The 12,435-nt window shown below is 34.2% G+C and overlaps 1 protein-coding gene across 1 annotated transcript; it reads left to right on the top strand.

The window, feature by feature from the left end:
- Positions 1-4,057: 4,057 nt before the first annotated feature.
- LOC142643480 (beta-galactosidase 3-like) lies at positions 4,058-10,099 on the top strand. Its single transcript, XM_075818136.1, has 19 exons — positions 4,058-4,348; positions 4,465-4,560; positions 4,699-4,811; positions 4,896-4,962; positions 5,132-5,224; positions 5,418-5,561; positions 5,819-5,907; positions 5,993-6,098; positions 6,477-6,564; positions 6,711-6,829; positions 7,172-7,336; positions 7,594-7,772; positions 7,868-7,977; positions 8,135-8,244; positions 8,541-8,651; positions 8,748-8,861; positions 8,996-9,201; positions 9,304-9,658; positions 9,788-10,099. Exons 1-19 carry the CDS (start codon positions 4,181-4,183, stop codon positions 9,935-9,937), a joined length of 2,583 nt encoding a protein of 860 aa, XP_075674251.1. The 5' UTR covers positions 4,058-4,180; the 3' UTR covers positions 9,938-10,099.
- Positions 10,100-12,435: the final 2,336 nt, after the last annotated feature.

Genomic DNA, 12,435 nt, shown 5'->3' on the forward strand with positions numbered 1-12,435 from the left:
TTCTCGTGAATATGTGGCTCTATGGAAGCCATCTACAATGCAGCACTGGGTAAAAGTTGTTTCCTGGTTGCATTTTACCACCTTAGCGTGAGCTTTCTCTGCTAAACTAGAACAAACCTTTGAAATAAAAAGAAACTTTTTGAAACTATGAACGGAAAAAGTTGTAAGCATCAATCATTTTCTGCCTTGACTTCAACACACCATATGATGATTATCACAATCATGACTCATGCCTAACGACTACAAGAATAGCCATTTTAGCATCAAATGGAAGTTAGAAGCCTAGAACCAAGGTCTAATACTCTACTGCATTTTGGCCTATTCCTATCTCCATCCCCTTCTTGTTGGGTGATGGAGTCTTAAGTAGGCATTTGCCTTTGTTCTCTTGCTTTGTTGTTTTAATAAAATCTGCTTAGCCAAAAAAGAAAAAGAAGAAAAGAAAAAAGAGAAGAGTGAAGCTAAGGCAACTTAAAAGCATATATATTGAGAATTAAGGCAGTATGGTTGGGTGTGAGCTTTAACTGAAAGGGAAAAAGATGTACGTGGAATACTCTACATTGATGTCATTTTCTTCTTCTGAATGTTGACAAATAGCTTCTAAATCTAGAAAAAAAAAGAAAAGAAAAAAAGAAGGTTATCTTATCTTAAGTCATACATACAAAACCATATTTCTGAGCTATGTACGTTGAAAATCACAAGGTGCATTGCATACTACTTTTTGTCACCTTATCCTCAAATTAAAATTCCCATCCTGATCGTCAAAGAATCACACTCATCTACTTTGTTACCCTTTTTTCATTAAAATTCTTTCAACTATTTTTCACAGGAATTTAGTCGTGTTCAATGGAATCTTGCTTCACGCTCACTCATGGATTTTTTTTTTTGAGGGGGTCACTCATGGACTTAAAATAGACATTTTGAGCTGTTCTTTTTTTCTTAATCAGATAGGAATATGGAGTGGAATAAGAATAATAATTATTTAGATGATAACAAGTTGGTTGTAGTGCCGTTTTGTGACCGTTGCCTGCATTAAAACATTCCTCGATTGTGCAATGAGTGTGAAATTTTATGCTTTCTACCAAAAATAGAGAGTTTATGTTATTAAATGTAATAGTAATACAGTGATAAACTATTTTATAACATTTTTACAAATTATTGTTTTGATCAATTCTAACTGTTTTTATTTGGGTCTACTATTAATATTATTTTTTCACTTTTTAATAATCACTCATCATATTAGTAATTTGTCAAAAATTTTATAAAAAAGTTTGTACGTATCTTTAGCATTTTCCCGTTATAACACAAAATGTGGTTTATATATTTGGGTTGTGTTAACGGACACTTTATGGTGGCTCTTAAAGAGGGCAGTTTTGTCCAAATTTTTCTTGCCAGCTGTGTGGGGCTTTTTCCCCTTATTTACTTAATTTATTTTTATTAATATGGGATCCATATTGGCAAACCTTAACAAAATATCATATGGTGCTTGTTAACATTTGCCAATATATTTTTACTAGTAAAAACGTTTCTAGCATTATAAACCAAAGATTTTATAGGTAGAAGTTGAATAAGATGAAGTTGTCTAAGCAATAACAAGTTTTTTTGAATACCCATAATTTGTTTGGCCATCGGTGAAAAGCTCCAATACAATGTCACGGATATACACACTACATTCATGATATGATTTCCTAGGATACCCATAATTTGACAAGTACATTTCACATGCATCATGCCTGCAATACATCTAAGAAGAAAAAGAAGATGAATAAGTCAAGCTTCAAGTGCCTTATGGGCATGAGCGACCACTCACATGGGCTTGTTATACAAGAGGCAGTGTTTTCAAAAAGACATTCACTTTTTTTTTAATAGGGAAAAGTTGTCAATGAGGCATCCTATGTTCCATCATTTTCCCTCTAATAATTTTGACTCTATTATAAAGTTGAGTGATACCTCTCATTTACAACGAAGTACATTATTATTTTCTTTAATGACATGGGTACTCCACAATTTTTGAAATGACCGAAAGATGTTAATGATTTGAACACAAAATCTTATAAATAAAATAAGGTTTGAGAAATTCTAGACAAACCCATTAGGGTTAGTAAATTTTTGTTTTCCGTCGGCCAAAAAAAACAAAGTGATTGGGGTTTTCCCATTTAAATAACAAAACAACATGATCAAGGATCTAACCCTTTTAACCTTTTCGTTCCTCAAAAAAAAAAAACTTTTTAACCTTTTCACCATACTTCGCATTAAAAAGTAAGGATTTGATATAAAGCAAAATCAACAATTTTTTTCTTGTACCCGAATTTAAATGGTCAAACTAAAAATGGCATATAAGTTTTTATTTATTTGTTTTTTGAAAAGAAGCTACTTGTAGCTTGAGCCATTAGTTCCCCTGCTAAGGTTTACTTTGTGAAATTATTCAATGCATTTGATCTATTATACTTTTGTCAAAAAAAAAAAAGAAAAAAAAAAAGAAAGAAAAAGATCTATTACACCTCTCTCCCACGTAAAGATGAATCCACATTAGGACCTCGCATGAGGCTCACTAATGTGAGTTAGTATACCAGGTTTGTACAATGATTTTTCGTATACTTGAGGTACAACTTAAACCTCCCCTTACTGATATAGCATATTGCATCCATAGGTGTTGATTATGGGTGGCTCTAGGCCTAAGCAAAAGGGCAAAGGCTCCAAAAATTTAATTTCAGTATAATGAAAAAAGTGTAAGTGGACTGCACTTTTTTCCCACACGGCTTTAAGAATGCCCTAAAATATTGGACTAATAAAAGCCCAACACAATTGAAATCTTAAACTATTCCAAAATTTGGAAAGTTGTAATGTAAGTGTGCCAATGATCATTAACAATCAATTTCTCCAATAGCTCGAAGCCTTATTTTATTGCAAGTGCCCTTAAGCCGAATGGCATATTAGATTGTATTAGATTTGTTCTGATATCATTTGTCATAGTGCGAGAAAAGCGTTAACCACATTTGTGGTTATACCTTAGAAAGAGTAATCAAGTGATAATTGAGAATTTTTGTAATAATTTATATACCCATATTTACCTAATAAATACTTAATATGAAACTCAAAATATGCCCGCACAATCTCTCCACACAATTTTAGGCATCACACTACCACTATACACTAACATCAAAATTGAAAAATTAGATTTCTACTTTCCTTAACCATGCATTACCTTAAAAATATCTTACTTACATTTATTACCTTAGGCCTCAAATTGAATTGAGTCACTTTTGTTGATCTAAGAGCCATGAGTGATTGGAAATTTATTTTCAATCGTATAGTTGTTATGAATATCATGCATAACATCATAATAGGAAGTTTGAAGTTGGGATCTCCTGATTTTTTCACATCAATGAACAAGTTAGTTCCATAATAAGCTCTTAAATTCACATTAAAAAAGATAAAGAAAAAAAAATGTTTAAAAGGTTTGCTTATCTTGAGCTTCCGTCCATATTAATTGCTTCTACAAATCATGAATATCATCACCTGGATATATAATATAATATAAGCATAAAAGTACCCAAAAAAAAATAAAAAAAATTGTTGCGTCGCCAAAGGCACTGCAGAATTAGAACAGAATGTATTGCTTCCACTCATGCATCTATAACCTATTCTAATTGGGAAACACACATATTTAATTATAATCACACTATAAAGACAAAACTCTTAATTCACTTTGAAGTAACGGCTCAACCATAAATGATAAAACAGCACCACAATGCAGTTGCGTCGCACACTTCATCTCCAGCTGCATTGTCACACAGCGTAGTTACAGTGACTATAGTTTCCCTTTTTATCTTTTATGCTTCATGGCTATATACCTGTGGATTTTACTATTTTTGAGCCTAATGTCACTGTGCATGTATATAAATATATATAGTAATGATGTAGTCCAAGACAAATAGTCCACATTTTATATTGTTTAATAATTTCTATCTCTTTCTCTCTCTCACATTGTGGATGCCACCTTTTTGTGTTGATTGAAACTGTATACATAATACAACAAAAAATGGTTCAGAAAAATTGACTCCTGTTCTTCTGTGTTGCAGGGTGGTGGTGACCACATAAAACAGAAACAAGCATATTTTCCCAAATTTCACATTGCTTATTTCTCAGTCTCTGTGTGTGTTTGTGTGTCTCTGGAGAGAAAATGGAAGCTAACACAGCTTCCAACTGGTTATTATTCTCTGTGGTTTTGTTTCTGAGTCTTCAGCTGACACAGTGTAGTGTCACTTATGATAGGAAGGCACTTATCATTAATGGGCAGAGGAGAATTCTCTTTTCTGGCTCCATACACTACCCTAGAAGTACCCCTCAGGTAGTATATTAATTTGCTTTACTTTCCCAATTCCACTCTCTAATACAATGTAGTTGATATGTAAAATTTTGCTGGCACTTCTTTTAATGAACAATGTTGATTCAAATACAATGCAGATGTGGGAAAGTCTAATACAGAAAGCCAAAGATGGTGGTTTGGATGCTATAGATACCTATGTGTTTTGGAATCTTCATGAACCTTCTCCTGGCAATGTACTTTGATTTTACTCATTTGCTTTCCTTGCTCTGTGTTTTTCTTTATTTGCTCTTATTTTTGTTACACTTTCTGTTCAATATTAGCTTATGATTTTGAATTTTTTTTTTTTTTTTGTAATGATTTGTGGGGTTTAGTATAATTTCAAGGGCAGATATGATTTGGTTCGGTTTATCAAGATGGTCCAGAAAGCTGGGTTATACATGCATCTTCGCATTGGGCCTTATGTTTGTGCAGAGTGGAATTTTGGGTAATGAAAAATTTCATTTTTCTTGATGATGGGTTTGTGCTCTCAAATTCAGTTCTTTACTCACTTTTTTATTTTTGGTCTTAGGGGGTTTCCTGTTTGGTTGAAGTATGTTCCAGGCATTAGTTTTAGAACAGATAATAAGCCTTTCAAGGTCTCTCTCTCTCTCTCTCTCTGTGTGTATATTTTCTGTTTGTGTAAATGTAAGTCCAATAAGAACTAAAGGCTCATTGATGGAAACTGCACATGTGAAAGCATATTCTGTTCAGGAAAAAATGAGCTTTTATAACTTTTTAAGTATCTTACATATCTTGGAAATACAGTTGGCAATGCAAAAGTTTACCCAGAAAATTGTTCAAATGATGAAGGATGAAAAGCTGTTTGAGTCTCAAGGTGGCCCCATCATCCTCTCTCAGGTATTGTTTTTGGGTTTTCCAAAGACAAGTATTTGTGGTATCTCTTACATTACATGTCAGAAATTTGTAGTTTTGTACCATGTTTTACAAGACAAAATAAAGAAAAATAAATATTCTGGTAGGAAGTCATGAACTTCATCATTTTCGACCAATTGATGTATTTATATATTTTTTGCTTAACTTTGGTTTGCAGATTGAGAATGAATTTGAGCCTGTGAGCAAGGTGATTGGAACTGCTGGTCATGCATATATGACTTGGGCTGCAAAGATGGCTGTTGGAATGGGTACCGGGGTCCCATGGGTTATGTGCAAGGAAGATGATGTCCCGGACCCAGTGGTAATGAAAATTATACTTCTTATATGTATCTTAGCTTCAGCCACATATCTTCTCATTAACTAAAAGTCATACTACTTGGTCTCTCTAGGTTCTTTTTATATATTTTCTTGCTTTTTATTATTGGTACATTCTCTGATATTCAATTTGTGTAATATAATGAAAATACATGACATGCTGGAAGAAACTGATGAAAAGTGACTCTCTTTGCTTTAGTAATGACTGTTCAAAATCCATCTCTCTGTAAATCTTGCTGACAGATAAACACGTGCAATGGTTTTTATTGTGACTACTTCTCTCCAAACAAACCTTACAAACCCACATTATGGACTGAGGCCTGGAGTGGCTGGTAAGTTTTGCATCCACCACCTCTTTCAAAGCAATGCTCTAAGATATACTTAATTAATCTACTTGCCTTATGTCTATTTTGTAAGGTTTACAGAATTTGGTGGCCCAATTCACCAGAGACCAGTTCAAGATTTGGCATTCGCAGTTTCTCGGTTCATTCAAAAGGGAGGCTCCTTTGTCAATTATTACATGGTCAGTCATTATCAACTTCTAGTTTGCGTTTAGCACCTGTTGAGAGTAGTACTTAAAACTGGTTCAATATTAGTCTGGCTGATTTTGTATTACAAATGGAATTTGATTCATATTTGTGGGTCTCCAATACTTTGAATATCAAAGATGATGGGAAACGGCTTCTCTACTGCTCTTTTAATTTCCCAGAAAGCACTAAAGATGATATGTCAACTTGCTTAGCAATGGCCACAAAGGCAATTGTATTAACTTTTAGTGTGCTTATTTTACATGTGCCTTATCTACTAGCATATTAATCATTATCTTTTTCGGGAAATCTTTCAAAATTTTGTTTGCTATGACCTGATTCATTCCAACCTGCAATCTTATTCTTTTTCGCAGTACCATGGAGGAACAAACTTTGGAAGAACTGCTGGTGGCCCTTTCATTACTACCAGCTATGATTATGATGCTCCAATTGATGAATATGGTGAGATATTTGAGCCCATATCTTCACACTGAAGAATTCCATTATATTAATTGTTTAGAGATTTGAGCCCATCAGATAATTAATTAGTCAGTTTTTCAGACTTGTAACTCATACGTGGTTTAATGGTAACCTTGCTAATGTGATAGGCTTGATCAGGCAGCCTAAGTATAGCCATCTGAAGGAACTCCATAAGGCCGTTAAGTTATGTGAGCGAGCTTTGCTTAATGCTGATCCCACCATCACATCCTTGGGAAGTTACGAAAAGGTTGGTTTGTTCTCTATACTAAGGGTGTGTATCGAGCATTTCAGGAATGACTTCCTTCTGAACTTTCTATGATAAATTTAGTATAATTTTGCTGAAATAACCAAAATTCAGCTTCATGTTTTATTGTCAAAGCCCTGCTATGGCACACCTTTTATGCGCTTCTTGATAAATCATTGGAAATAGGTAGCAAAACCCCATTTTAGTGACCATCCAGAGACATACTTAAAAGTATCTCTCACTTCATATTAATATTCTTTTCCTGCTTCTGGTTATAAGATGGTTGCCATATTGATGTTTTCCCCCGTCTACAATTCAGATTGACTCAGTATTAACATTATTCAGGCACATGTATTCTCTACCAAGTCTGGAGATTGTGCAGCTTTTCTCTCAAATTACAATCCAAAGTCTGCTGCAAAGGTGACTTTCAATAACAAGCACTACAACTTGCCACCTTGGTCCATAAGCATCCTTCCTGATTGCAAAAATGAAGTCTTCAATACTGCCAAAGTAAGTGGATTGGCTATTGGAATGATTAAATCATTATTCATCTTGTTTGTGTCAAGCACTTAGATTGAAAATATGTTATCATTACCATCATGATGAAACACGACTTATCCAACAATCTTGATGCACACTGCTTTTGCTAATACAATTTTTCAACGCAAACAAGTGGCTGCCTGTTTGAGTTTAATATAGGGAGAAATATATTTATCAGTCTTCTAAGTTCAATCCCATTTTGTTTATCATTCATGCTGGGATTGCAGGTTAGAGTTCAGACATCCCAAGTGAAAATGTTACCTACTAATGTTAGGTTTCTTTCTTGGGATACATTTAATGAAGACATATCCTCAGCAAATGATGATTCAACAATCACTGTCTTTGGTCTCTTGGACCAGTTGAACCTCACCAGAGATGCTAGTGACTATCTCTGGTACACAACGAGGTGAAATTGAATCTTCCTGATATTTCCTTTTCATCCTAATAATGTCGATATTTACATGTGATGAATATTTGACCAGTAATAATGTATGTCTCCAGTGTTGATATTAGTCCATCAGAATCATTTCTTCATCAAGGCCAGCATCCAACAATCACTGTGCAGTCAGCTGGTCATGCTATGCATCTGTTCATCAATGGGCATCATTCAGGTTCATCATTGAACTTATTCTTTTCAGAAAGAGTATATAACTGGACTGGACTATGTTATTCAATGGATTAAAAGAAAAAAAAGGAAGAGAGAGAGAGAGGGTTCAACTTTTATTATATGTTAACAGTTACTAAACTTTTTATGTGATCTAATGATAGGATCGGCCTTTGGGACTCGGAAGAAATTGAGATTTACTTTTACAGGAAATGTTAACCTGAAAGCTGGAGCAAACATAATCTCACTACTCAGTATAGCTGTTGGATTGCCTGTTAGTATTCCAATCCCTACTTTTATTAGACTTTGATTTTCAGTATCTGAAACTCTGGAAAGATGGTGCCATACTACTTGGCCTAATTTGTCCTAGCAGCTTATCATAATTTGGAAAGCAAACATTTTGATTGAAAAACTTTGGATTGTAATTTCAGCAATTTAAAAAAAAAAAAAATCTAATGCCTATGTAATTTGACTTATTTAGATTCTATGGCAACAATGAAATCCCATTCTGCAGTTAACCATATTCCTTGTCAATTCAATTGATCTCTTTTTTGATTGTTGTTGTTGAAGAACAATGGTCCACACTTTGAGACGAGGAGCACAGGAATCATAGGACCAGTTGTCATACATGGGCTAGACCATGGAGAAAGGGATTTGTCCTGGCAGAAATGGTCATACAAGGTCTTAGAATCTCACAACAGCATATTTTGATGACTTACCAATTATTTCATGAGTTTCTGCCTTGTAGGAGTATCTAATAATTTTCCCTTTATACAGGTTGGGCTTCGAGGAGAATCCATGAAATTAGGTTCTCCAAACTCTTTTTCATCAGTTGGTTGGATGCAAGGGTCCTTAATGACACATAAACAACAGCCACTGACATGGTATAAGGTTGGGAACATAAAAAAACTCTTTGGCACAATTGTTTTATTTTCTTCTTTATACTGTTTGATGGGGTTGAGGGTGCTCTCAAAATATATTCAAAATCTGTGAGTATAAATTAACATGTCACTTTGAACCTGCAGACCAGTTTTGATGCACCAGAAGGAGACGAGCCCTTGGCTTTGGACATGACTGGCATGGGGAAGGGTCAAGTGTGGATCAATGGGAAGAGCATAGGAAGATTTTGGAACGTCTATGCTAATGGAAACTGCAATGGATGCAGTTATGCTGATACATTCCGGCCTATAATAAAGTGCCAATTTGGTTGTGGCCGTCCAACTCAACAATGGTACAGACTATCTCAATTTTTTCATCCATGAATGACATAAAACTTAAGATTAAATGATTGTATATTGCTAGCTCAGTTCCATCTGATTCTATATGTTTTTAGGTACCATATTCCTCATTCATGGTTGAAGCAAACTAAGAACTTATTGGTAGTTTTCGAGGAAATTGGTGGGGATGTATCTAGAATTGGAATTGTGAAAAGATCAGTTACAAGAAACTCAGAGACCTCAATTGTCTGTGCTGAGGTCTCTGAGCATCATCCAAGCATTGAGAATTGGCACGTTGAGAGTGATGGAAAATCAGAAGCGCTAGACATGCCTGAGACTAGCCTACATTGTGCACCCGGACAGTCCATTTCTGCAATTAATTTTGCAAGTTTTGGAACTCCATCTGGGACTTGTGGGAGTTTCCAGCATGGAACCTGTCATGCCCCAAGCTCTCATGCTGTCTTAGAGAAGGTACTCATACTGCTCTTTAATTTCTTCAGTACACATCTACCAAATGTTAAAATGTTAATTTTAACCATTTAAAACCCTTTAAACATTTATGCTCAATCCCAAATTTACATATATGGTCCTTCTTTCCAGGAATGCATAGGTCAGCAGGAATGCTTGGTGCCCATATCAAACAGTAGCTTTGGTGCAGACCCATGTCCAAATGTAACAAAAAAATTCTCAGTGGAAGCTGTATGTGCCCCTACAAATACAACAATAGCCAGAACCAATTCAAGGTTTTGAGAAGAAGAAAAGGAATTCTAACACCATACCAACATTGGAACAATTATTTTCATTTCAAAGTGCATTAGCAGAGTTTGAAGTAGCAGCAATTGATTAAATGAATAAGATAGTGAGAAAGTAATAGTTACATTTATCATTTATGGAATATCACATTCATATGTATTGCAAATGTAAGTAGGTTCTAGGTATGGTTTCTGAAGTTGTAGGTGCTTCCATTCAATTGTAAGCTAACCAAGACAATGCAAGGAAGTGAAAATAAACAGCACAATTAAAAGTGATTAACATTAAGCCAAACCAAACAAAATGTGACACGTTTGTCATAAAAGAAGAAGCTTCTCAATCACAATGCCTAAAGCACCTCAGTAATTGACACTTCATGATGGATATGACAGATTCCCATCATGATAAAAAAGAAATTTCATAAAAGTAGCATACTGCTGTCTTTCTTGACCATAGATGAGGTATCCATATTAGTGAACCAAATTCAAATGTGGGGTTGAAATAACAGATAATATGCATAATGTCTTGTCCTTTTGTGTTTTGCTAATGGACATCAATGGGGTCCTCATTACCCTTTTGTGGAAGCATTGTACAAGAGGTCAAGGACCAAGTTAGCGATGAAGGACCAACGAGGCAATGAATTAAGAAGGCAATTAGTGTTGTGATTTGATGTTAGCGGAGCCGCATTTATTCAAACGAAAATTAAAACATTCACACTCGATAACAATATTTATCAGCTAACTCCAAGTCTACATGCACATACAACATTAACTAAAATCTTTCACAAAAGTCAACAATATTCATTATTGTTCAGCTAACTCTAAGTCTACACGCACCGACACCATTAACTAAAATTCACTGTTAACGATATGGATTACAATTACTCTAAATTTAACCTTACAGTTTCACATAATTTCAAAAACAACACTCATAAACCTCACAATTCACAAACATAGATTCACAATATCAAAGTCCTAATACACGCAATAACTCTTAACACGCGCAATAAACAAGGTCACCAAATCACACACGCGGTAGCATCTTTCAACTCCAAAAAATATACCAAAACTATTATTCGAAAAAAATCCGTTCATCTTCTTTTAAGAGTTTCTCATTATATGTGAAGAACTCTTGAATCAAAGTCACCAAACTCCTTGTAGTATCTACGCATATGACTTCAATACTATACAATTCTTAATGGACAAGAAATACCAAATTACTTCCTTATTAAGAAATAGACTTTCCTTCCACTAAAAAAAAAGCCCAAATCAAGCCAAAATAGGAATTTGAACACTCAATCCAGTCTTGTATATCAAAACATAAATTCTTTTCCATGTGAAATAACTTTCTAAAATTTTCACACCAGATCTGCATTAATTTTATGCATGCTTGCTTGCTCAAAGAAGCAAGATTCGAAATCAAGAATAATGTGAATCATCATAAGACTTGTTATTACATTGATATATTATAGACATTCATGCACTTAATGCAAATAATATGGTTGCCACTTAATGACACTTAATCCCTTTTTTTATTTATAAGTAATGACACTTAATCCCTAAACGTGGAGTTCGTTTTCTGGATTTAATCTCACCTACTTACATGGAGCAAAAAATTTGTAGAATTACGGTAAAAGGTCTAGTTAGATTGCTTTATTATTATTATTTATTTATTTATAAAATTTGATAATTGAGAGACATTATTATTGTTCAGCTAACTCCAAGGCTGCAGGCACCAACAACATTAACTAAAATTCATTGTCAACGATATGGATTACAATTACTCTCAATTAAACCTTACAATCTCACATAATTTCAAAAACAACACTCACAAACCTCACAATTCACAAACACAGATTCACGATCTCAAAGTCCTAATACACTCAATAACTCTAACGCGCGCAATAAAAAACTCACTAAATCACACACGCAGTAGTATCTTTCACCTCCAAAAAATTTACCAAAACTTTTATTCAATAAATCCATATATGGGAAGAACTCTTGAGCCAAAGTCACCAAACTCTTTGTAGTATCTACGCATATGACTTCAATATTATGAATACAATTCTTAGTGGACAAGAAATACCAAATTACTTCCTTATTAAGAAATAGGCCTACCTTCCACTACAAGAAAACCCAAATCAAGTCAAAAAAGGAATTTGAACACTCAATTCTATCTTGTAAATCAAAACATAAATTCTTATCCATGTAAAATAACTTTCTAAAATTTTCACACCAAGTCTGCATTAATTTTATGCATGCTTGCTCAAAGAAGCAAGAACCGAAATCAAGAATAATGTCAATCATACATCTAGAATTGTTATTACATTGATATATTATACACAGTCATGCACTTAATGCCAATAATATAGTTGCCACTTAATGACACTTAATCCCTTTTTTTATATAAGTAATGACACTTAATCCCTAAACGTGGAGTTCGTTTTCTGGATAATCTCACCTACTTACATGTAGCAAAAAATTTGTAGAATTACGGTA

The sequence above is a fragment of the Castanea sativa genome, chromosome 7 (assembly GCF_040712315.1).
Source record: "Castanea sativa cultivar Marrone di Chiusa Pesio chromosome 7, ASM4071231v1".
NCBI lineage: Eukaryota > Viridiplantae > Streptophyta > Magnoliopsida > Fagales > Fagaceae > Castanea > Castanea sativa.

What these genes read in the sequence shown, in the direction of transcription:
- LOC142643480 (XM_075818136.1), top strand. Translation starts at nt 4,181, where the DNA reads ATGGAAGCTAACACAGCTTCCAACTGGTTATTATTCTCTGTGGTTTTG. An exon ending in CAGATAATAAGCCTTTCAAG is followed by an intron (nt 4,963 to 5,131) that starts GTCTCTCTCTCT and finishes TTGGAAATACAG; the next exon opens with TTGGCAATGCAAAAGTTTAC. An exon ending in GCCCCATCATCCTCTCTCAG is followed by an intron (nt 5,225 to 5,417) that starts GTATTGTTTTTG and finishes TTTGGTTTGCAG; the next exon opens with ATTGAGAATGAATTTGAGCC.